Raw genomic sequence first — 27,063 nt, forward strand, 5'->3', positions numbered from 1 at the left:
GCTTCAAGAAGACGACAAAGTTTTGTAATTGGCCTGGTCAAACAGGTACTCATAGTCTTGATTTTAACTTGCCGTATGAGTCCTTTTTTGTCCTCTATCGTTTGAATGATCTTGCCCATGATCCATGAATTTCTAGGTGCGTTATCGTCCACCACAAGTACAACATCTCCCAACTGAAAGTTGTGTGTCTTTACCTTCCACTTTTGCCGTTCTTGTAGTAGAGGTAGATATTCACCAATCCATCTTTTCCAAAATATATTAGCCAAGTATTGAATTTGACGCCATCTACGATGAGCATACAAATCTTCTTTCACAAACAAACCAGGTGGTAATGAAAGCTTTGTTTTCAGAAGAAGGAGATGATTAGGTGTTAAAGCCTCCAAGTCATTGGGATCCAAAGAAGATCTGGTTATGGGTCGATTGTTAAGTATAGATTCTACTTCACACAAGAACGTATGAAGGCCTTCTTCATCCAAGCTTTGCCCTCGAAGAATGGAATTCAGAATTTTCTTTATCAATCTGATGAGTCTTTCCCAAATCCCTCCATGGTGGGAACTGGTTGGAGGATTAAAGATCCATTTTATCTTCCTTTTGAAGAAGAACTTTGTTGATCTGCTTGTGGTTCCAATTCTGTATTGCTACCTGTAATTCACGTTCAGCTCCGACAAAGTTTGTTCCATTATCTGAACGTAATTCAGCCACTTGTCCTCATCAAGCAATGAAACATCTCAGTGCATGAATGAATGAATCCGTGTCTAATGATGCAATCATTTCAATATGAATGGCTCTAATGGCCAAGCATGTGAAGATGACTCCATAGCACTTTATGATGGTTCTTCCTCGCTTGATCTCAAAAGGGCCAAAACAATCTACACCGACACATGTAAAGGGTGGTTCGTCTGGTGAAACTCAATCTTGAGGCAAATCAGCCATTTGCTGATGGCCATGGAACCTTCTGCACACTACACATTTTGCAAGAATTCTTCTTATGGCTACACTAGCTCCAGGGATCCAATATCGCTGTCGAAGGGCAGCCAGCATGTAATTCTGTCCATTATGTCCCACCTCTTCATGAATTTGACGCAGAATCAAATTAGAAATATGCCACTCTTTAGCCAATATGATTGGATGCTAAGATTCTTCAGATATCAGTGCTTTACCAAGACGTCCACCAACCTTGACCAATATTTGATTGAAGTATGGGATTAAGGCAATAGAGAGGGCTGTTTCGCTTGACTACTCCCTCCTTTCGTAGACTTGTCAGCTCCTCAGCAAATTTCTTCTTTTGACAGAATCGAATGATTTCCATTTCAGCATTTTCCAATACTTCCACTGAAAGCAAGTCCCTACACACAGAAGATTTAACCCTTTAGGCGCCAGGGTGTTTTTGAAAAAATGCTGGATTTTGACATCACGATTTCAAAAGCTTGTAGCTTGAAAGGGTTTAAAGATAGAGATCTACTGTAAATTAGAAAAATGTTGGGCATGACCTAAAGTTTATGTAGGGTGTAAATATACTCATCTAATTTGCATATTATGATGTCATCAGGGGGCGGTCCTCTTGAATTTCATAATATTCAGGAAATAGTAGATATTGAATGGATGTTTGAACTTATTTGCATGTTTTTTGTCTTTTTATCCTCATTCCAAATGATCATGAAAAGAGGAAATCAACAGTAAAACAGGAGAAAGTAGTAAATTATTACTATATTACTGTGCCATAGTAATATACATGTACCTATTTTTTTTATCAGTTGACCAGCTATCTGCCCAATCAGGTATCCATGTGACAGTTTATAGTTCTTGAGAGTATGGTACCTCTCATTGCATGGCACAGCGCATAGACCTACCCCACACTGACTGCACCTGTACTGTCTGCCGGCGGCCCTTTGAGTGCGCGCGATCAGAAAAAAAGACGCAGTCTGGCCGACCATCAGCAACGCGATGCCTCTCCTATGGACACTAAGACCACGTCCACCCCTGCCACCCTCATCCCCGTTGGGCAAAGGCTCGAAATTATCACTTGATGGTGCTTTGTGAACACTCTCGCCATTTACGGCGGCGCCATTGCGCATGCAAAGATGTACCGGGAGATGCGCGATCATTAGACGGCCGATCGTCATTTCTAAAGGCAAATATTCCCCTTCAGAGTCAGAATAGGCGAATAACATTTGCAACACGTCCTCACAGTACAACTTTTTATTAGCCATTTGGCGATTTTCTCTCACAAATCTCACAATTTACTCAGACGCTATGAACTGAACTGCTTCCGCATCAATGACACGATAGCTCACTTCCTCTGCTATTTCCTCGAACAATTTTGGTCTAGAATCGAAGTACTACATGTCTGCCATCTAGTGGTAGGAATACAAATGAGATACTACACCATATTAGGAACTACAGTCTGTTTAATGAAGTATGACGTCTTGTCGCAATTTTGCGACTTTGGCGCTTAGAGGGTTAAACATCTGCAATTCCTTATCAATAGTTTTCCCCTGTTGATATGGATCTGTACCCGAACAAACAAGAGCAGCCTGCAGGCACTCCCTTTCTTTGCTAAGGTCCATCAAGATTTTTCTCAAATGGAGGATCCATGTCACAGCTTTCTTTAACCGATTCCAAGTCGAGAAGTAATTGATGAGATGTGAAACAGTCAAATTTTTCCTTGACTTCAACCATGTTTACCAGAGCACTCCTTTTGATCTCAGGATCATGAGACAATATCAAGTCTTCATTGGTTGGATCCTTTGGCCACTCCTCTGGTGGTTGAACAAGGAATGTGGGATCAGAGATCCACAACTCATTCTTTAAGAACGCATCCACTTTCACTCCTCTAGATACCAGATCTGCTGGATTGCTTGAAGAGCTCACATATTTCCACTGTTACATCCGAAACTTTCAGAATTTCGGACACCCTGTTAGCCACATAGCACTTAAATATATTCGAAATAAGACCTCAAGATTTAAGTACTGAAGTGCTGTCCGTCCAAAAAACTGAATCCTGAAAGGGCATCTTAAGTTCTTTCATCCAGATCTTATCAATACGGCTAGCCAGCGTAGCAACTGTAAGTTCAGGTGAGGGATTGTAATGGGTTTTAATGGTGTAACTCTTGCCTTGCTTACCAGAAGAGTAGAATGTGCCAGTAGTTGCTCATTATGAAGCAGCAAATAGGATACCACACCATATCCCTGCTCGCTTGCATCTCAGAAATGATGCATTTGAGCAGATGTTATTTCTCCGATCCCATCAGGCTTCATACATCTTCTGACCTCAAAACTCTCCAAATGATGAAGATCATCCAGCCAGTTCATCCAACGTTGAACATATGCAGGAGGAATAACACTGTCCCATCCTATTCCTTCTCTGCACAGATCTTGCAATATCCTTTTGGCAGACAAAATCACAGGTGATAGAAATCCCAGAGGATCATAAATGGAACTAACCACTGAGAGAATTCCTCTCCTAGTAAGAGGTCTGTCCTTAACTACAACTTTGAACTAAAAGACATCTGATTCAGCACACCATTGTACTCCCAAAGCTCTTTCCAATGGCAAAGTATCATGATCAAAATCCAGATTCTTCACCTTTGTCTCACTGTCTTTCTCGGGGATAGCAGCTAATACAGCCCGGTTGTTACTCATCCATTTTGTCAAGTTAAATCCTCCGTTGGCACACATACTAATGAGATCCTTGTACAACTGGACAGCATCTAATTCGGAAGGAACAGAAAAAAGACAGTCATCCACGTAGAAGTTATTGAAAACAACATCCAGTGTCTTGGAAACAAATAGATCCCTTTGATCTGCTGCACATTTCCTCAGTGCAAAACTTGAACAACTTGATGAGGATGTTGCACCGAACAAATGGACCACCATTCTGTATTCCTCTAGACTGTTGTTTATGTTACCTTCTGGCCACCACAAGAATCTCAAGACATCGCAGTCTTCTTTTTGAACTCTAACTTGATGGAACATGGATTCGATGTCGGCCATCATGGCAACAGGTTCAAGTCTAAGTCGTACAAGGACACTCAATAGTGAACTGGTTAAATCGGGACCTGGCAGGAGCATACTATTCAACGATGAACCCTGAAAAGAAGCTCCACAATCAAACACAACTCGGATTTTGTGTTTTTTGGAATGATATACACCGTGATGGGGTATATACCACAGACGTCCATCACATCTCTCCAGCTCAGCCACAGGTACCTTTTCTGCGTAACCCTTCTGGATAACATCCTCCATGAAGGCTGTATAATCTGCATGAAAGGAAGAATTCACTTTAAACCTTTTTTGAAGACTTAAAGCACGTCGTTCTGCAATTCTCCTATTCATTGGCATGACCACTTCAGTATTTCTGAATGGTAAACCGATGTAATAATGACCATTGATCAGTTTTGCTGAATGAGACATGAAATCCTTAAATTGATGGTCTTCTTTTGACATTGCCGCCTGTTCTTCATGTACAGTCTCAGGAAAATCAGCCTTAAACTGCTGCTTCCTTACTTCAGGAACTTCATTACAGCAATCCTATTCACAGTCACAAGAAGTCGGTCAGCATCATTATCATCACTATTTCCATTCATGTTCACTCCTTTTGAGTGGTCCATTAACTCCACCCAAACATTGTTCATATGGCATATGGGAAGTTATCTTGGCTACGTACAACCTGCCAAGGCTCCAGTGCTTCTGGAACATTAGCTCCAATTAAAAGCTCAATGTCAGCATTAATTTTTGGCAAGCATATATGACTCAAATGATGTCAACGTTCAAGGTCTTTCTGAGAAGCAATGTTCCCTGTGGTCACAGGCATGGCTTTTTGGGTGTACACTTCTGGCAAGGCACAGCAATACTCTTGGATCAGCCCAAAAACTTCCAAGTCTTTCAGAACATAGCTACCAACAGATTTATCCTGACTCATAGTCCTGAGCAGAATATTCACTTTCTTTCCAGTAAGACTGAGCTTGTTCATCAAACTTTCCGTACAAAATGAAGCAGAACTCCCAGAGTCAAGAAATGCATATGTCATCACGACATTGTTATCCTTTTTTGATTTGACACAAACTGGAACAATAGACAAAGCACAAATGTCGTTACCAGCCCTAGTGACGCCACTAGATTGAAGAGAGACCATACCTCTGCCTTCTGCTGGCTTGGACTCAGATTTCTTCTTGCCCGAAGAGTCTTCCTTCTCATGAGAATAAATGTGCAAAAGACTTGGGTGTTTGAGACTACATATATTACAGATACTTCTCCTTTTGCAGTCCCTGCTGATGTGTCCTGTATACAAACAGCCAAATTCCTTTTGTTTTCAAAAAGTTCATCTTTTCTCTATGACTTTTCTTGACAAGTTTATTACATTCATCCAATGTGTGTTCTCCATCACAGAAAAGACCAATTCTATTTATAGATCTCTTACTGTGATCCTTTACCTCTGGTGTAGCAGTGATAGTGGTAGCAAAACTGCTTCTCGGTTTTGACTGAATCATTCTGGTGTTGTTCACCTTCCTACCTCCAGCAGGTGAAGTTTCCTGAATATTGCCAAACTTTCACTTGTCTCTCAATAAAATTCACAATATAAAAAAAGGTGATTTGATTGTGGCCTCGCTCCTTCAGATCATACGCAACAACTCTCCATTTATCTTTCAGTTTATAAGGAAGCTTCGAAAGGATAACTTGCATGTTAGTGGTGAGATTCAGCTCGTTCATATAGTGAACGTCATGCATAGCATTACAAGTTTTCTTTAAGTAAGGTTTTAGCCCTTAGGAAACCTTGTGAAGGGGTCATTTGCTGGCAACTTCTAACAAGTTATTTTGGTTGTCCTTGTGTATATTGCTCCAAGAAGTGCAGACAATCCCCTGGGCTGTCTGCTCTCTTTTCAACCACTTCTTCAAATGAGCGCATGATCTCACGAAAGCGCAATGGGTCTCCATCAAAATGGGGAATTTCTCTGGGTGGAATTGAAGACAAGCTATGCTGTTTAAACAATAAAATAGCTATTTCATTTTACTTATCAATAAGCTTAAGTATGTTTTGGTTGCTCATATCATCTTGAACACTTGATCCATGAGCATATCCAACATTCAGGTTAACCAATGATACTTGGGAAAGTTGGTTTTATATTCGCACATTCACAACATTCTCACATTTCCGCGTTCAATAACTTTATAATTATATGTGCAATAAACTTGTTTTTTTGCAAATTCTAATCAGCGTCATCATTGTCAACCTACTAAATTTTTTTTTCACAATCGATCAAAATGGGCAAGTATTGTTTTAATGTCATACTTTCTTGCGAATGTCCGCTGAATGTCCAAAGTAGTGTGGTTAACAAAGTAATTGGATGATGGAGTCTGAATGTGCGAATATAAAACCAACTTTACCCAAGTACCAATGATGGTATATTAGGTACTGCAGACTGTAAAACTTTAGTTTTAGGTCTTGTTGACCGTTGTTGTTGCTGCTGCTGCTGTTGTTGTTGTTGTACTGACTGAGATTGCGAACGATTTGAAATCCTTTGTGTATCATCACCATGTGATACATAAGGTGTAGGCAAAGACTGTGTTGCTGCTTGCACACTAGTTGACGGTACACATGGTTCCACAACAGAATGAAGAGGTTTAGAAACAATTCTGTTAACAGATGCATGCGATTCTTAATCTACATCCTGATACACTTTTACCCTGGCCATTGACTCTGCTAATTTAATTTCCAATTCCAGTCTTTCCTTCCTTCTCCTCAACTGTTCCTCCTGCTCCTCCAAAGCATGTTTCTTTTGCAGCATTTGTTGAGAGGCCCTTAAAGCATCTAAATCTGCCTCAGCCTTAAGACGAGTGGAGGAAATGGAAGATCGACTGGATCGAGATCCATGAGATGACGATGATACTTTAGTAGACCTTTTGCTGCTTATATTTGAAACACTATCCATTGGTTGAACTTCTTCTCCAGAATCCATTTCGGTCTGTAGACATGCATCAAGAAGCCGAGTATTGTGGACACAACTTCAACAGAGGGTGTAACATCAGATTCACAGATATATTGAGATGTTGCATCTGATTCCACAGTCCTGGGCTCAAGAGAATCAGAAGGTACAATGCAAGGACTCTCACTACTTGGAGCAGAATGTATCTCTGTTGCTCGAGCATTTGAAACACTTGTGTTACACCTTTTCCCAATTTCAGTCATCCACTGTTCATCATCGTTCATGAGCATCATCAGTGCTGGATTTGAGGAAACATGCCCTGCGTCCCAATGTGCATACTATCCACCCTATCTGCCCTAAATAGTATTAAAAATGACTAATATCACATAGAATTTAGCATGGATAGTGTGCACATTGGGACGCAGGCATGTTCTTTGCAATCGTCATTGAAACGATTTTTGTCCATCTATGTTTTCAGTGCATTAATTTGTTGGATTTTTTTGCACATATGAGCCACCGGTGCACACTACTGTATGTCCCGTCTCCTTCTATGAACGTACACAATAAGAAGAAACAATCCAAAATGCTTTGAAACCTCATACTACCCAAAAATAAATGCGATATGGTTATTTAAATGATGTTTGCACTTTACTTTGACGAGCTGCGCACGCGCTTCAGATGAGCAACGCAATCAATCCCAGTTCTAAAGCCTCTTTTACACAAAAACACAGCGCGGCTATTGCTTTCTCTCATTTTGGATGCGTTTTATACAGTCAAGGTGATGCTCGTGTCATGGACTCGAGGTGGATGTTACCACAGTAATCGCAAAGCTGACAGAATGACTCTTCACTAAAGTCAGCTCATCCAAAACTTTTAATTCTGTGTCTACTCACTCTCATGTTGTTCTCGCACGTCAAGCACGCTTTTAAACGTTCGTGCGCTGTAAGGTGTGCATTAATATTATTTCCCATTTCATATTTTATAGTTATTTCCCAGTTCATAGCCCGCGTCTTGTTTTTAAATGCAAAAACGCATTCTCTGTGAATAGACGCTGAGGACGCAGCTCACGTGCATGAAGCGCCATCTATTTCCCTGAACAACCACAGGTCCGATTTTCTGGCACAGAATGAGAGCTTAAGTCACGAACACGATTATTTGTTTTTGCTAATTATTATTTTATTTTCGTTAGTTTTTCAGTTACTGCTGTTTAGTTCGTTTAGTTTTAGTTTTTCATTTATTTAGAAATTTTAATTTTATTTCCGTTTACGAAAATGTTTTTTGACCAGTAGTTTTAGTCTTAGTTTCAGTTTTCGTTTACGAAAATAACCTTGCTCTCTACACACGCATGTCAAACAGGAAACACAATCAGGTAAATATCCACCTGCACCCATGTGACCAAACACCCGGAAATACAAAATCGCAATACAAAATAAAAGACAAACATTTTCTGCACTTACAGTACTTTTACCTTCAATACTTAAGTACGTTTAATTTAAAAAAAAAAAAAAATTTCATACTTAAGTACAATAAATATCACATACTTTAAAACTTTAACTCAAGTAATATTTTAGACGGTGACTTCAACTTCTACTAAAGTCATTTTCTGGTAAGATATCTGTAGTTTTACTTAAGTGTGGCTTTCAGGAACTTTATCCATCACTGCGAATACCAAAGTATGTGTGTGACATGTTGAAATTAGGGTTGTCAATCGATTCAAATTTGTAATCTAATTAATTACATGGTTTTGATTAATCAAATTAATCGCAATTAATTTCAAAATAAATTTGACTGAAAATACGCACAAAAGTTTATTTAAAGCTATTTTTTGTGTTAAATGAGAAAGCATCAAGTAGACATTATAAATTGTAGCTTTAGAAATATTTTATTTGATTCAACATAAAATGTATTACACATAAACATTTAGGCTACAACGGCCTAGACTATGCAGTGTTTCCCATACATTGATTTATTTGTGGTGGCCCAACACAATATCAAAACTGACTGCCACAAATAGATTTTTTCAAAAAGCTTTGACGTCCTTGAATAAACGAGCACTGCACATTTCAAAATCGAAACACGGTGCGGGTGTTTTTATATCACTGTATTTCTGAAAGAAACCGACTGTCTTCAGAAAATTTTGGATGTCATTTTCATTTCATCTTACATGTAATGTCTGATAAAGCAGCTTTTGTAAGATGAGCGCTGCTTTGTGTACAGTGTTACCGGGGAAACCGCTATTTCTCCACGCTCTAAAAGTGCCTCCTGCTGGCAGAGAATGAATTGGCATATATGCCGCCACAAATAGAGTCTAAGTCTGTGGGAAACACTGCTATGGAACATAAAAGAAGATAATTTGAGAAACATCTCAGTATTTTTTGTTCATACAGTGAAAGTCATTGGTAACCAAAACAGCTTTGTTACCAACAGTCTTCAAAATACCTTATTTTATGTTTACAGAAGAAAGTAAGACATTGAGGTTTGAGTAAATGATGACAGAATTTAATTTTTTGGGGTGAACTATCCCTTTAATGCTTTTATTATTATTATTATTATTATTATTATTAATAAATGATTACATTTTAATTAAATGATACTCTAAATAGAAAACTAAACTGGCAGGTGGCGGTAAATGTCTTTCAGTCATTCATTGAACGGCTGATTCATTCAGGAATGAAGTAAACGGCTCTTTTTTTGAATGGGTCTTTGAATCATTGATTCACATGATTCGTTCAAAATGCAGATTCATTCAGAAACTAAACACCGCTGTGTTGCTGAACTGTTGTATAAAATCACATTTGCACTCGTGCAAATCAGGACAAAAGCGCCGCTCATGTTATTGTTATTGCTCTCGCTGCTCGTGTGATATCGCTTATGGTATAAATATGAGATAAAAAGATATGAGAGATATGAGACACAGGGGCATTTTTTTGCCCCAATATCTTGAATTTTAGGGCATAACTGCATTTATGTAGTTGAGGTTTGAGTAAATGATTTTTTATTTTTTTTTGTAAGGATTTAAACTGCACAGTTTTATTAACTGCACAGCTGTCTGGAGAATCTCTCAAAACTTATCATGTTTATACCATCAGAAATACATTTGGCAAAATTTTAAATATTCTTTAGCTGAAGAAAGAGTCAGGAGCTCATCTGATCTCAGATTATGAATCAATCTGAATGATAAAATGATCAGATTATCTCACTCTCAGGAGCTCATCTTATTCTGATTCAGTGTTCAGATCATGCCATCCTCTGTTCCCCCGAGGACTGGCAACCCTCTGTACATGTCTGTATTGTTTTGTTAACCCCTTAAGCTCAGGGGTGTTTTTGGGGGATTTTCAATACATACAATGGAGGAAATTAAAAGAAAAATGGTTTCATTGTAAAGGAAACCCTTTGAACTACAAAATATGAGTGTAATTCTTTATAAATAACATATTTCAAATATTACAATAAACACTAAAAACATAGGCACTTTTTGATTTTGATTTATTTACTTCTGTTATTCAGGATCTATTTGGTCCTGCTCTCTGCAACTTGCTTTGTTTGATGCCACTAGATGCCAAAATGTACCAGAAAAAGAATATTTCATATAACAGCTTCTAAACAGGAGTTATTGCATTATAAATGAAGCGAGTAAAATTGTCCTTTTTTGCACCTACAAGTGTCATTTTGAGTTTATTTTGCAAAAACAGGCTTTATAAAACACATTACCCATAGAATCCTATTTTAATATGTGCTATAAGCACTTTTCTTGATTATCGATTGAATTAGGTTTCATTTTTATGTTTTTCTAGGTAGTAATATACAAAATGGCATAAACGAATTCATATTTTGCGTTTTCTACAATCAGTTTTATTCTTTCAGGAGACACAAGACTGTATAAATTATAAAATGTATCTGGTCTATTACAATCTAAAATAGAATCCACATCCTACAGCTTTATATCTTTCCATTTATGTGCATTCTGTATTGGTCTACTGTTCAGAGCATCAGCTCATCTTCACCTGAGCCCTGCATCACCTGCTGCCTCCTAGAGACAAGAAAACAGCTCCTCCGTGCTGCTACAGCTGCCTGTTACTGCTCTCTCATCCACACAGCACTGTAATAATCCATGTACAGGTGCATCTCAATAAATTAGAATGTCATGGAAAAGTTCATTTATTTCAGTAATTCAACTCAAATTGTGAAACTCGTAAATTCAATGCACACAGACTGAAGTAGTTTAAGTCTTTGGTTCTTTTAACTGTGATGATTTAGGCTCACATTTAACAAAAACCCACCAATTCACTATCTCAACAAATTAGAATACTTCATAAAACCAATAAAAAAAAAAACATTTTTAGCGAAGTGTTGGCCTTCTGGAAAGTATGTTCATTTACTGTATATGTACTCAATACTTGGTAGGGGCTCCTTTTGCTTTAATTACTGCCTCAATTCGGCGTGGCATGGAGGTGATCAGTTTGTGGCACTGCTGAGGTGGTATGGAAGCCCAGGTTTCTTTGACTGTGGCCTTCAGCTCATCTGCATTTTTTGGTCTCTTGTTTCTCATTTTCCTCTTGACAATTCCCCATAGATTCTCTATGGGGTTCAGGTCTGGTGAGTTTGCTGGCCAATCAAGCACACCAACACTATGGTCATTTAACCAACTTTTGGTGTTTTGGCAGTGTGGGCAGGTGCCAAATCCTGCTGGAAAATGAAATCAGCATCTTCAAAAAGATGGTCAGCAGAAGGAAGCATGAAGAGCTCCAAAATTTCTTGGTAAAAGGGTGCAGTGACTTTGGTTTTCAAAAAACACAATGGACAAACACCAGCAGATGCCATTGCTCTTGATGCCTTGACCCCAGCCTCAGTCCATTCCTTGTGAAGTTCACCCAAATTCTTGAATCGATTTTGCTTGACAGTCCTCATAAGGCTGCGGTTTTCTTGGTTGGTTGTGCATCTTTTTCTTCCACACTTTTTCCTTTCACTCAACTTTCTGTTAACATGCTTGGATACAGCACTCTGTGAACAGCCAGCTTCTTTGGCAATGAATGTTTGTGGCTTACCCTCCTTGTGAAGGGTGTCAATGATTGTCTTCTGGACAACTGTCAGATCAGCAGTCTTCCCCATGATCGTGTAGCCTAGTGAACCAAACTGAGAGACCATTTTGAAGGCTCAGGAAACCTTTGCAGGTGTTTTGAGTTTATTAGCTGATTGGCATGTCACCATATTCTAATTTGTTGAGATAGTGAATTGGTGGGTTTTTGTTAAATGTGAGCCAAAATCATCACAATTAAAAGAACCAAAGACTTAAACTACTTCAGTCTGTGTGCATTGAATTTATTTAATACACGAGTTTCACAATTTGAGTTGAATTACTGAAATAAATGAACTTTTCCATGACATTCTAATTTGAGATGCACCTGTATATTTACTGTATGTTCACCGAAATGCATCCTGTACTGTACTACTGTACTATTAATAAACAGTTCATCAGATCGTTAGCTGTGCTTTCACGTTTCAAAAGCAAGATTCTATCAAAACGAGAGAAAAGCGCTCATAAACCCTCACCTGACGCGCGTCCTCTCCTCTCCACGGCGCCGATAATCATTCTTTATTATCTATAACTTTTCTTTTCATAACCAAAGATGGCATTTATCCATAACGCCGATGCGTCAGCCTTTCAGCGTGCTATTCTCGCCTTCAAAACAGTCATAAAAACTACAACTACAAATCCCAAGCACAACACAGCTTCAGCGCTGACCTGAAACCTCTCTCTACCCATCCGCTCACCCGTCCCTCTGCTGACCCAGAGCTGTCAAATATCACACCTCTGAATGGCTGCTGGGCTACACAGACATGTCTATCTGACCTACTGCAGCTCACTGAGCAGCACAGAGTTATAAAACATAAGAGAAGCTGGCCTGAGCTCTTATGTTTTGGAGAGCGTGTGTTTGGCAAAAAGTGAGTGTTTTTTGCTCTGTTACAAACAATGATTTCTCAACGATGCAAGCACACAGAAACGTGAAAATGGTCTTGTTTGAAAGAGATCCTAATCTAAAACATAATATAGAGTTTGTGGCTGTTTGCAGCTAACGGAAGCAGTAGTACTAGTAGGAATGTGACCCAAATTAGGAAAAAATATTCGCAATCTTTAGGCGGAAATTCGTGTGTGGGACGAATACATTTCTAAGCTTAATTTTACTGTGTTATATGGGCTGATACCATATAAGGAAGGCTTTGAAAATGAAGCATAAACATTTTTAACGTGAATTCTTAAATTTTATTTAAAGGGGTCATATGATGCGATTTCAAGTTTTCCTTTCTCTTGCATAGATAAGATCCCTGAAGTTGCAAAGACTAAAGTCTCAAAACCAAAGAGATATTCTTTATCACAGTTAAGACTCATTCAAACACGCTCCCACATGTCCACGTCACGATGTGGAAATATTTGCGTAATGCCGCCCAAATGTTCACGCAAAGAAAGAAGGCGTGGTTTCAGTGACCGCAGTAGTGTTGATTCAGCCATGTCAGGGACACACTGTGTGTTTCTAGGAGAAAGCAAAAGCACTTTATTTGGCCTTCCGAAAGTAGATGCATTTAGGAATCATCAAGATTATTTACAACAGAACAGCAACGCATTTTATGGACGAGCGTTTCGTGAACCTAGGAGAGGAGGTAATTCTGACTTTGCTATGGCAATCTGGTGCTTCTGAATCAGCGACTGTATGTTTTGTTATTAGTTTAAGTATTTGCTATTGACTGTTTTTGCGGTGTGTGTGTGTGTGCGCTTGCGTGTGTGAGAGAGAGAGAGAGAGAGAGAGACAGAGACAGACAGGGTCACATCACAATCGCGTGTAATGCAAACACAAACGAGCTTCATCACTGTGTCTGTCCCCCTCTCGGGCTTGAACTGCTGGTAAAACTAAGGACATTATTAACCGTCTTTACATTTATTTTGAAAGCTAAAGCTCGCAATTATGGAAAGGGGCGTTACATTTCCAACTCGTGCTTGTGGTGTTCGGCCAATCACAATGCACTGTGCCAGTTGGCCAATCAGAGCAGACTGTGCTTGTCGGAAGAAGGGATTTTATAGAAAACGAAGCATTTGAGAGAGTCGGGGCATAGAGGACCTACAATAATGTACAGTATTTGAAAAATAATGTGTTTTTTGAACATTAAAGCATGTCAACATATTCTGTTACACCAAATACACAAAATAATGATCTTTAAAAAAGCATCATATGACCTCTTTAATCTGTGTGTCTGTAGATGATCTGTTTGTGTTAATTCTTAAAATGTATTTGATCTCTTCCAGATTTTCTGGCTGTAGTCTCTCAGATCAGCATTGTGAAATTGTGTCTTCAGCTCTACAATCCTCAAACTGTGTCCTGAGAGAGCTGGATCTGAGTAACAATCGCCTGCAGGACTCTGGTGTAAAGTTTATTTCTGATGGACTGAAAAATCCAAACTGTCAGCTGCAGATACTGAGGTATTAACAGCATATAAGCATTTACAGTCAGCTGGTCACAATGTGTGTCTGTAGATGATCTGACTGTTGATGTGTGTGTTCTGCTCTCTTTCAGTCTTGCTGTCTGTAATCTCACTGCTCAATGTTGTGAGAGTTTGTCTTCAGCTCTTCAATCCTCAAACTCTGTCCTGAGAGAGCTGGATCTGAGTAACAATGACCTGCAGGACTCTGGTGTAAAGTTTATTTCTGATGGACTGAAGAATCCAAACTGTCAGCTGCAGATACTGAGGTATTAACAACATATAAGAGATTATTTACAGTCAACTGGTCACAATGTTGATGTGTGTCTGTAGATGATCTGTCTGTGTGTGTGTGTGTGTGTGTGTGTGTGTGTGTGTGTGTGTCTGTGTGTGTGTGTGTGTGTGTGTGTGTCTGTGTGTGTGTGTGTGTGTGTGTGTGTGTGTGTGTCTGTGTGTGTGTGTGTGTGTGTGTGTAGATGATCTGTGTGTGTGTGTGTGTGTGTGTGTGTGTAGATGATCTGTGTGTGTGTGTGTGTGTGTAGATGATCTGTGTGTCTGTAGATGAATTGTCTGATTGTGTGTCTGTAGATGATCTGCCTGTGTGTCTGTAGATGATCTGATTGTGTGTCTGTAGATGATCTGATTGTGTGTCTGTAGATGATCTGACGGTGTGTCTGTAGATGATCTGACTGTGTGTGTCTGTAGATGATCTTTCTGTGTGTCTATAGATGATATGACCGTGTGTCTGTAGATTAATTGTCTGTGTGTGTCTGTAGATTATCTTTCTGTGTGTCTGTAGATGATCTGACACTGTGTGTCTGTAGATGATCTGACTGTGTCTGTAGATGATCTGTCTGTGTGTGTCTGTAGATGATCTGACCGTGTGTCTGTAGATGATCTGACCGTGTGTCTGTAGATGATCTGACTGTGTGTGTCTGTAGATGATCTGTCTGTGTGTGTCTGTAGATGATCTGTCTGTGTGTGTCTGTAGATGATCTGACCGTGTGTCTGTAGATGATCTGACCGTGTGTCTGTAGATGATCTGTCTGTGTGTCTGTAGATGATCTGACTGTGTGTGTCTGTAGATGATCTGTCTGTGTGTGTCTGTAGGTTGTCTGGCTGTATGGTGTCAGAGGAAGGCTGTGGTTATTTGTCTTCAGCTCTGAGTTCAAACCCCTCACACCTGAGAGAGCTGGATCTGAGCTACAATCACCCAGGACCATCAGGAGTCCAGCTGCTCAAACACAAACTGCAGGATCCAAACTATAAACTGCAGATACTCAAGTATGTCAAACACTAATACTGACATACTGAACGTGTGTGTGTGTGTGTGTGTGTGTGTGTGTGTGTGTGAATGATGCAGATCTACATTAATGTGTATTTGTGTGTTTATAGTGTGGATCATGGAGGAGAGATCATGATGACAGCAGGACTGCGAAAGTGTAGGAATATAAACACACACACACATTCACAGACACACACACACACACATGTCTGGTTTGCTATCCTTGTGGGGACTCTCCATAGGCGTAATGCTTTTTCTACTGTACAGACCGTATATTCTATTGCCCTACACCAACCCTACACCTAAACCTACCCCTTACAGGAAACTACAGGCATTTTTAGATTTTCAAAAAACTTCATTCTGTGTGATTTATTAGCTTGTTTACCTGTGGGGACCTCAATTTAGGTCCCCACCGTGACACGAGTCCCCATGAGTCTGTGTGTATTCAGGTTTAAGTCCCCACCTGAATAGAAAAACAGGTACACACACACATACACACACACACACACGTTCGTTTTTCTGAAAAGTGGGAACATCCCATAGGCGTAATGGTTTTTATACTGTACTTACTGTATGTGCTATTGTCCTACACCAACCCTACACCTAAACCTACCTTCAAATCTATGTCCTGACTTTTCACAAAAACGCTTCTTTTAATACATAAGGATTTATATTTATTTAATTACTGTTTTGGACATCATGCATTGATGGTAATGACGTGTCTTGACACATGACTGTTAAAATGCTCTCTGTCCACACTAGAGTTTACAAGTGTTTTCCAAAAGCTTCTCATCCACACTGAAACATCAGAAACACTAAATTCATCTTACTGCACATGCGTGAAACTATAAAATCTCACAGAGATGATACAGACGAACATATAATAAAGTTTTCACACTGTTCTTCTGTCAGGATCATTTTATTTATCAAAATATCTCAGCATTCACTGATGTGTCCCGGTCGCTCTCAGTCATCATTATATGTTTGGTCTTAAATGCAGCTGCGCTCATGTTTTGCTGCAGGACAGCAGCTGTGAGTGAATTTTCTGTCATCTTTGCAGGACTGTGAAATAAAGAGTGAACAAAGTAACATATCTTTAGCAACACTGAAAGTGAACAGCACAAAACAGACACGAGACCGGTATATAAACAGATATCTATCGGTACAATACACGTCACATGACTAAACATGCGTCAGTGTTTCAAATACCTCAGTTTTCACAGTCCACACTACAACACCAAAACAGTGTTATCACCTTCATCCACTCGGGAGAACGTTTTCAAAAAGCTCAGTTTTCACAAAAACAGCATCTCCGTGTGAACAGAAGACTGAAACATGTACAAGACTAATGAACATGTATTATTGTGAACAAGATCTATGGCTTCCAATCGAAACTATCCGTCCAGAGCAGAAAAATGACAGAAAAGCAGCAAGAACATGAAGAAAATGAGCAAGAAGAATGTGTATTTTTTTCTATTATTTTAAATTGTTTTCTTATTTAATCAGTTAATTAATTAAAAAATTAACATTAAATCCACTGATGAAATGTAATTTTTAGTTTGTGTTAGTACGCATTAATAATCAAAACGTTCTTAAATGTATTTCTGTGGTGGCTGGTCAATAGATGGCGCCACACACAAAATAATAATAATAATTAGTATTATAAACTATATAAATTGATATCTGAATAAAGATAAGCAGCTGGTTAAGTTCAGCTGAAGCTCGTTTGATGTTGTGGTGTATAGAGACTCTTGTGATCCTCTCAGAAACCTCTCCTGCCTAGTTCTTGTCAGAAACTGAGAAACTAAAGAACTGCAACACCATAAATAATGATAGCGGCATTAAAATACAGTTTCATGTTATTAAACAACATATAATTTTATATGCTTAGTCTGGTAATCCCAGGAGACCCAGACACGTAACTGTACATTTAATTGCTGACAAATAAACATTATCATAACAGTTTAGTCTAAGGGTGTATTCACACCAGGAAAGTCCGATAGTTCACTTGCTTTGGTCCGGACCAAATAGAAGGTTTTTTTATTTTTTTTGGTGCGGTTCGCTTTCACACTGCCCTTTTTGCAAGTGAACTAGAAATTGTAAACAAAACCACACGTGTGCTAAGGTCATCCTTTCATTGGACAGAAATTCTCAAGCAGGGAAAAACAGGAAGTGCAAAAACATGGAGATCTTTCATAGTGCAATTTTATTCTTTTACTGATTTGCTGTCATGAGATAAAAACGCAATATGAAGAAACTTATGAGCATCATATATGAGACAATGTCATACAATGTTGTAATTACGACTTGCCAAAAATAAAATCTATAGATATGAAATACTCAAAGCGTATCAAAATGTTAGTTTAAACATTTAACCTAGATAAATGTGCATTAGGCGCATATCTAATCGTTTGTGCGGAAGCTGAAACGCGCTTCAGAACATAATACAAATACGCCGTAATTGTTGCTCATAAAGGTAATAATAATACATCGTTCGGAACTGTAAAGGGTATATTTTTATTTGTGTGCACTCACAATATCAAAAACGTGCTTTTCTAAAATTAAGAAAACTAATAGGATGCGCTTCCCATCAAAAATGAACTGTAACTTACAGACATGATGAATATATCTATAGAAAGCTTTGAATTACTACAAAACGAAATAAATCATATCCAAAACAAAAACTCTTTCATTATAATCCGTAAAGATGCATTTCTTTCTAAAGGCGCGTCCAATGAGGAGATGGCGAGTCAGGATTTTTAACTTCATCTTTGTGACACTGACTCAGAAAACACTAGTTTATTAATAAATAATTCAAATATCTCCTTACTACTTCCCCCAGACACATTCATTGTAACTTTTGCTGGGGCTTTGCGGCAAGCTTTAGCCTATTTAGTGCGCTCATGTCAGGTTGCTGTGGGCGCTATGGTCACGAAAACTCATAATTTGCACGCGTTTTTAAGCATTGCGGTTTGAAAACGAGTGATTTAAGCGATTGAAATGCAAACAACAGCACTATATGCGCGAGCTGTGTGTTTTCTGAGCGTGCTTTCTGCAATTGGATCGGATCGAGGCGGTTCATATTCACACCTTAAACGAACTGTACCAGAGTTCGTTTGGAAGTGGACCGAGACCACCTCTTCAGCTGGGTCTCGATGCACGCTTGTTTGGTCCGCTTTTAGTGCGCACCGCTGCATTCTCACCTGCCCAAACGAACCGTACCAAGAGGAAAACGAACTCTAGTACGATTCAACCGAACTAAATGAGGCAGGTGTGAAAGCACCCTAACATTAGCAAGCAATGCTATCTCCTAAACGACATTGTAACGCAGGGATACTGAAAACTGGCTCGCGAGATCCACTTTCCTGCAGAGTTTAGGTTGAACCTTAATCAAACACACCTGAGCATGCTAATCAGTGTCTTCAGGATCATTAGAAAATCACAGGTAGGTGAGTTTGATCAGGGTTGGAGCTAAACTCTGCAGGAAAGTGCACTGTAAAAAGTGATCCACTATATTTACTCAATAAAATTGAGTAATCCACTATATTTACTCAATAAAATTGTGTCAACAGATTCCAAACAATATTATTAATTAAATTCAACACATGAAAATTAATTAGAATTAATCAAATGAGATGATTACAAATTAACCATTAAAAATGAGTAAAATAGCACAAAAAAATTAAGTAAAATTTAAACAAAAATATTGGTTTCATTGGACAAAAAACACTATGCTAATGATACTACACTCAAAAAAATGATTTGGTCTAATTTGCGCCAGTGTTCATGTGTTTCCACACTACAGAGTGTTCAAGTAGAATTGAAGCAGTGCTGGAGTTAAGGAGATAATTATGTGATGATTGATCATTAATGATGAACACCTGCTGTTATCAAGAAGAATCACCGAAGGAAAGAGAAACACAAGAACTACAACTGACTTCAGCCACAGCTGAAGATGAAATCAACTGAAAAAAAAGAAGACATTAAATCTCTCAAGATCTGATTAAACAGCATCAGACTGACCAGATTGACTTTATTTCTGTCAGACTTCTAGAGAAGCTCTTATTGAGAATTAACAGAGGTATAGATGCTTTATTGTTTTGTTTGAAATCACCATCAAAGAGACCAGTGTTTCCTTTTGTTGGGCTCTTGACCCTTGACATCTTGGTGTTAATATTACGCTGGTTGCTTTAATTGTGTGATCATTTAAAACACACTTAACTTAACCAGCGAAGCCAAGTGAAAAAGTTGTGGGTAGATCTTGTCACTGGTCCCTGACCTCATTTCAAGTCCAATTTCTGATTATATAGACATTATACTGTTTTAGATTTTTTCGTAGCTTCATATTTTGCAGTATTGTAAATATCAGATAATTTGAATAATTTACAAATCACCTTGTGCACATAAAGTTTTCATCTGTATCAATACAAAGACCACAGACATCAAGAATCAGTGTATGAATCTCAACAATGGTGACAGTCAAGAAAATATTCAGATAAAACTCTGAACATCACAAAACAAGCTACTAAAAGTCACAACTATAACAGCATACGTAAAATAAAATAATAAGAATAAAAGAAAATAATCAGACAATTCAGCTGCGTTGTTTATTCATGCTGCAATGCATGCTGGGATACATGGGAGAGTCTTGTACTATGCTGGTACCCAGCATGCATTGCAACATGAAGCATTTTGTTGACTGTAACCATTGTTGAGATTCATACGCTGATTCTTGATGTCTGTGATCTTTGATTGTTAAAAGTTTTTGAGCACAAAGTGATTTGTAAATTATTTAAATTATCTGATTTTACAAGACTACTACATCTGAAGCTATATAAAAAATCTAAAGCCATACTACATCCATACAATCAGATGTTGGACTTGAAATGAGATCGGTGGATCATTTGCCCACAACTTTTTTTTTTTTTTTTTCTTAGCTTTGCTGGCTAAACGAAGTGTGTTCTATATAAACACACAATTAAAGCAACCAGTGTAATACTAACACCAACATGTCAAGAGCCCAGAGCCCAACAAAAGGAAACACTGGTCTCTTTGATGGTGATTTCAAACAAAACAATAAAGCATCTAAACCTCTGTTAATTCTCAATAAGAGCTTCTCTAGAAGTCTGACAGAAATAAAGTCAATCTGGTCAGTCTGATGCTGTTTAATCAGATCTTGAGAGATTTAATGTCTTCTTTTTTTTCAGTTGATTTCATCTTCAGCTGTGGCTGAAGTCAGTTGTAGTTCTTGTGTTTCTCTTTCCTTCGGTGATTCTTCTTGATAACAGCAGGTGTTCATCATTAATGATCAATCATCACATAATTATCTCCTTAACTCCAGCACTGCTTCAATTCTACTTGAACACTCTGTAGTGTGGAAACACACGAACACTGGCGCAAATTAGACCAAATCATTTTTTTGAGTGTATGTTATGCATGTCAGGCCAGTAGTTGGCGATCAAGAAACACTGCGCAAAAACGTAATATGCATACACATGACGTCACCTTTTTCACAAATTCGTGTTTTTGTTGTTTACATGGAGATGATACAGGCATCTTGTTCAAAAGCTTGTGTTTCCAGGCCCCAAAAACAGTTATTGAAGACACCTGATATTAACAAACAGAATCACTGAAGGCTCTTGATCCTTGATTCTTTAACATTAGATTTTGTTTGGCTGCTGTTACAGAGTTAAACAACAGTTAGTCAAGCCAAATGAAAAGGTGGTCTAGTGGTGTTGATTATGTATTGTCATCATCATTTGCCTTGAATCTCTGAACTAGATTTACTTTGATTACAACAGTCCTGAAATTTTCAGTATAACCCGAAGGGTTTCTTAAAACTTGTTCTTTTAGGCACACTCTGACATCAAGAATCAGAGTATGAATCTCAACAACGGTGATAAACAGCTCAACTCTGAACGTCACAAAACAAACTACTAAAAATATGCAATGCATGATGGGAGCTATTGATGAGTTTTGATTGGTGGTACCCAGAATGCACTGCAACATTTGATGGTCACCATTGTTGAGGTTCTCACGCTGATACTTGATGTCTGTGTGCCTAGATGAAAGCTGCTCTTATTGTTTGATCAGGAGAGCTTATAAAAATCTGTTTATGTCAAAAATTCCAGCTATTACACTGTGCAGTCACAGGATGGCAGAAATAGATACGGTAAATCCAACTCAGAGTTTCAGGTCAGATGATGATGTCAAAACATAACCAACACCACCTGATCACCTTTTCTCTTGGCTTGTCTTAACTGTTGTCTTACTCAGTTACAGCAGCCAAACAATATCTAATGTTAAAGAGTCAAGGGTCAAGAGCCCAACTAAAGCAAACATTGACCACCGTAATGGTAACCTAAGAATTCAGATTTTCTCTTTCAGTGATTCTGTTTGTTAACATCAGGTGTCTTCAATAACTGTTTTTGGGGCCTGGAAACACAAGCTTTTGAACACGATGCCTGTATCATCTCCATGTAAACAACAAAAACATGAATTTGTGAAAAAGGTGACGTCATGTGCATGCAAATTACGTTTTGCACTGTGTTTCTTGATCGCCAACTACTGGCCTGGCATGCATAACATAGCATCATTAGCATAGTGTTTTTTGTATTTTTGTTTAAATCTTACTTAATTTTTTTGTGCTATTTTACTCATTTTGAGAGGTTAATTTGTAATCATCTCATTTGATTAATTCTAATTAATTTTTATGTGTTGAATTTAATTAATAATATTGCTTGGAATCTGTTGACACAATTTTATTGAGTAAATATAGTGGATTACGTTTTACAGTGTGGCTCTTGCGAGCCAGATTTGAGTATCACTGTTGTAATGGGATTCTTGATAATTGATAACTTACCTTCATAGTCATGAACACATTCTTTAAACACTTATAATATTTTAAAGGCTTTATTATGTCTCAACTCTACAGCTGTGCAATAAAATTTGATTACACTGTATTTCGATAGTCCACTTTAGACATTCTACTAACTAGTGGACTATCGAAGTGTTACCTAAAATTCACTTTAAAGATTCACTTTTCATTAATGAAGATTATGTAAGGAATAATTGACGACGGGCCGTTGGATTATTAGAAAAATAATAACTCCGCTTCGCGTCGTGGCCGCATCACCACCTCGGGTGTGCATTATTTTTCTAATAATTCAACAGACCGAAGTCAATTATTCCGCTTATACTACAGTTGCCACACCTCAAGACATCGAGCAGATGATATATTTCAAGGCATTCGTCCGGTATTTCTACTTAAATCTCTATTGTGAGTAGGATTATTTCTTCCGCATTTCATCCAGCGCCTCAGTTGCTAATTCCAAAACGTCATTTTAAACCTAGTAACGGAGGCTTGAGCCGTTGATAGCGGACTAATAATGCAGTTAATACAGTTAATAACGAAGCTATGAGAGAGAGAGAGAGAGAGAGAGAGAGAATTACCTCTGTGCGTCTCTCAATAGTGTTCGGCAGCAATGTCTCTAGTTATAGTTAAACTTAGTTCCTTTCCTTCACGAACAGCTCCGTTGTTGTTACCTCGCTTGTGAGAAGTCATGTAGTTTTTAAGTTGTTTACTGATAAAATCGTCAGAGTAGCGCTAACAACATTAGTGCGATGTATGCTAGTGTGCGCAAACTGTAACTGTTATGTATGTGCGGTCTGTGAGGGAGAGAGAGCGGGAGAGAGTATGTGGTTTCCGTACATAATAAAGCGTAATTGTGTGGCAAAAACATGGACATGATCTGTCGTTTTTATCCTTTTGATAACTAAATTTATTTGTTTGGCCAGTGTCGTTGTGGGTTTTGGTTATTTTGCTGTTGTAAGACCTTTGAAATAACAGAAATCATTTGGCGAAGTGATATGGTCAGGTAATGCGGTCAAGAGCTGCCTGGAACTACATTCGCATTGCGGTTCCCTGAAAATAATTGCACACCTCAGAACGTTCGGCAGCCAATCAGATTCAAGCATTCAACGGCCCCGTAGTATAAATATATATATTAGTGGTGTCAAAATTAGCGCATTAACGTAGGCGATGATTAATTTTTTCAGTTTAACGCATTAAAAATATTTAAGGCAATTAACGCAGGGGCGGAGCTAGGGTTGGCCACCCCACTCACAAGTCGCAGCAGTGGTGTGCACAAGGGGGGGGCCAGGGGGGCTCGAGCCCCTGCCCCTTTGAGGTCTGACGGTAAAGTGCCCTTTGCGGTCCGGTGCTCCCGGTATGCGATTTCTGCCGAGGGTAGGGTTGTTCGATATGACGATTTTTGATGGTGGACTATAAAAATGTCTCCACGATTTGCTTTTTTGAAGAAATATCGTAGTATCGTACTTCAGCGCGCATTCTATCAGCTGCAGTTCTGGCGCCGCCGTCTTTATACTGTACAACGCCACATACATTCACATCAGTGTTAACTCAGCGGTAGAGTTACTCTCACGGGACACTGCACTTATTCGCAGTCACAAAAGTACATTATTTGCATCTGCTTCAAAGACTGGTTAAACGTTTCATTCGTGTGCTGTTCTGATGAGCGCCTTTTCTGAGCACATACACCCAAAGCACGTGCTCTAAAAAGCCCGTCAAACAGCGCCTGATTACTGAACTAAGTTATGTTTTGTGCTAATACTATCAAAACACACCAGGTTTATGTATAGACTCAGTTGGTTATGTCTAAAATGAAATTAAACAGCTGAGAGAAACGCATGCGTGACTGTACATTAGATGCGTGCAGGTCTTAAAGGGACAGTACTAAACATGCTGCCGACTGTAATTAAAGGGATAGTTCACCCTAAAATTTAATTTCTGTCATTATTTACTCTCACATGTTGTCCCAAACCTGTAATAATTTCTTTCTTGTGCTGAACACAAAAGATGATATTTTGTAGAACAGTTGCTGGTCCACATTGACTTTAACAGCAGGGGAAAAAATACTATGGAAGTCACTGTAGACCAGCAACTGTTCTACACATTCTTCAAAATAGCATTTATTTTCAGCAGAAAAAACTCGTTCAGGTTTAAACCAACTTTTGAGTGAGTAAATGAAGGTATAAAAATAAAACACTAGCCTATTTTAATTTTGGGGTGTATTATTCCTTTAATGTTAATAAAACACCAAACACAAAGAGAAAAATCACCCACTACTCTTGACTGAAAAACTTTAATACAGTTGCTTTAATAGGAATCAATCTATATAGTGTTTTATTTTTATATTTGTTCATTCAGTTTCTTGAATGCTCCTGCTAAATACACCTATTGACTACCTGAAAATAAAACACTGTTTATTTTATTTGTATATTATGTGTATTTGTAATGTGTATCTTAATAACAAAGATAAAACAATGACAACGATTTTTATCTTCACCTACTTTGGCCTAAATATCCGCCATACTTTTTTATATTTTGTTATCTTGAAAGGCTTTGTCTTTATAGTAGGGAAATTAGTTTGGCTGTAATGCTCAGACAACTTGCAAAATAGAAAATCCAACATGACAAAGAATTGTGATACTATGGTGAATCGTGATATTTCTAAAGAAAATCGTGATATTTTTGCCAAATCGCCCACCACTAGCCGAGGGGGACCAAACCCATACCCCCCCCCCTTTGCCCCTGCCCCTGCCCCTCCGGAGGTCTGTGCACGCCACTGAGTCGCAGAATGTCTTTATGAGCACATCAAACAGGAGACGTTTCAGACGCGCGCTCCATTTTCAAAATGGTGCTGTGCTCGCAGCATATGCTCAACTGCACGCACAAAGGTTCCGGCGCGCGCTTTAGCCTGTATCATTTCATATCAAAGCATGAAATAAACTATGAGCATGTGATGGCGTGGTCAGTTAAGTCATGAAGTTACCAAAAAGGCGATTAAAGCTGCCTTAAAACTGTGCGTGCATGTAATATATTTTATATGAGTAACATTTAAGAACATGTCTCTGAAATGGTTTTCAAAACTGTCCTGGAGCAGCCCAGCACTGTCTCCCTCATCTAACACACCTGATTCAACTCGTCAGCTCATTAATAGAGACTTTAAGACCTGAAGTGTGTCAGAAATGGTAAAAAGAGTTGAGATAAAATACGATGCTTGTCAGATCCGCGTCACATTCAGCATCAGCAACTCTTAAAGAAATAACAGCCAAAATAACCCAATAACCAGCTGCTGTGATGTCTATTTATCAAATGACAATGAAAAAAAAAAGAGGAAAAAAATAACTTTTATAGCTTTAAGGATTCATCAATATTTAATTTAGTATTTAGTGTTTGATATTTTCAATTTATGTATATTTCTGCTGAAGGGTACAGGTAAATATGGCATTTATTATAATGGGTTTATGTGAAGATTGTTTTAAGTTCACTTAACCCCTTAACTGTCACCCACAGTTTTGAACAGAGACATTATAGTGCACTATCGAAACTTAATTTTTTATAATTCATGAATGAAAATATTTTGTAACATGATTTTAATGTACCATTTACATGGTAATGCAATGTCTGATTTTAAAATGGGTTTCAAAGGATGAATTTTGAAATTTTAAGTTTTCTACTGATAAATAATTTCTTATGATTTCTAATTCGTGATAGAGAAAAAGGCAACTAAGAAGACTTTCTGTGACAAAGGTCAGAATTCATGTCATGATGTAGATTTTTTTCAGGTGCACTCTTGTCATAAACAGAGGTGTCAAATCCAGGGTCAGAAAGTAAAAGTCCTGCCATGTGTTTATTCCACCCATGAACTCAGCAGCTGATTTCACCAGAGGAGGAACCAACTCATTCCTTTCAAGTCACAAGCAAGTTTCGAGTCAAATCCCAAGACCTCAACGAGTTGAGGTAATTAAGAGATAATTGAGAGACTAATTAAATGATGATTGTGCATTAGTGATGAACACCTGCTGTTACTGTGAATCACAGAGGATCAGATGTTGATGTTTTATTGGTTAAAATGATACCACCATCATGTAGATCAGTGTTTGCTTTAGTTGGGCTCTTGACCCTTGACTCCTGTGTTAGATCTCTCTGTAGCAATGCATGTGCTGTTGTAAAGCGGAGAGATCAGTGCTGTGCAGTGAGCAACTGTTAGTTGTTTTCATATGATGAGGTAATCATCAGGTGCTTACCTGTTTGCATCCACATTGCTTTTGAATAAACAACTGTGAAACCACAATACGCAATGAATTTGCTGCTGTAGTAGTTATAGAGAAAAAGTTGAAATCTATTGCATTTAAATATTTAAACTCCAGTCCTACTCAGACACACACAGACATCAAGAACCAGCGTATGAATCTCAACAATGGTGACAATCAACAAAATGCTTCATGCTGCAATGCATGCTGGGTAACACCACAGTATGAATAATTATTGTCACCACTGTTGAGGATCGTATGATAAGT

General features: G+C 38.4%; 1 protein-coding gene across 2 annotated transcripts in view; it reads left to right on the forward strand.

Moving 5' to 3' along the window:
• Positions 1-27,063, forward strand: part of LOC131524228 (NACHT, LRR and PYD domains-containing protein 3-like) — a 57,725-nt gene that overhangs the window by 14,836 nt on the left and 15,826 nt on the right. For both annotated transcript variants that reach the window (XM_058751174.1, XM_058751262.1), the window contains 4 exons: positions 14,221-14,394; positions 14,489-14,662; positions 15,504-15,677; positions 15,789-15,835. In XM_058751174.1, the coding sequence (XP_058607157.1) occupies positions 14,221-14,394; positions 14,489-14,662; positions 15,504-15,677; positions 15,789-15,835 (569 nt within the window). The remainder of the gene's footprint in view (positions 1-14,220; positions 14,395-14,488; positions 14,663-15,503; positions 15,678-15,788; positions 15,836-27,063) is intronic.

The sequence above is a fragment of the Onychostoma macrolepis genome, chromosome 01 (assembly GCF_012432095.1).
Source record: "Onychostoma macrolepis isolate SWU-2019 chromosome 01, ASM1243209v1, whole genome shotgun sequence".
In the NCBI taxonomy this organism is placed as follows: Eukaryota; Metazoa; Chordata; class Actinopteri; order Cypriniformes; family Cyprinidae; genus Onychostoma; species Onychostoma macrolepis.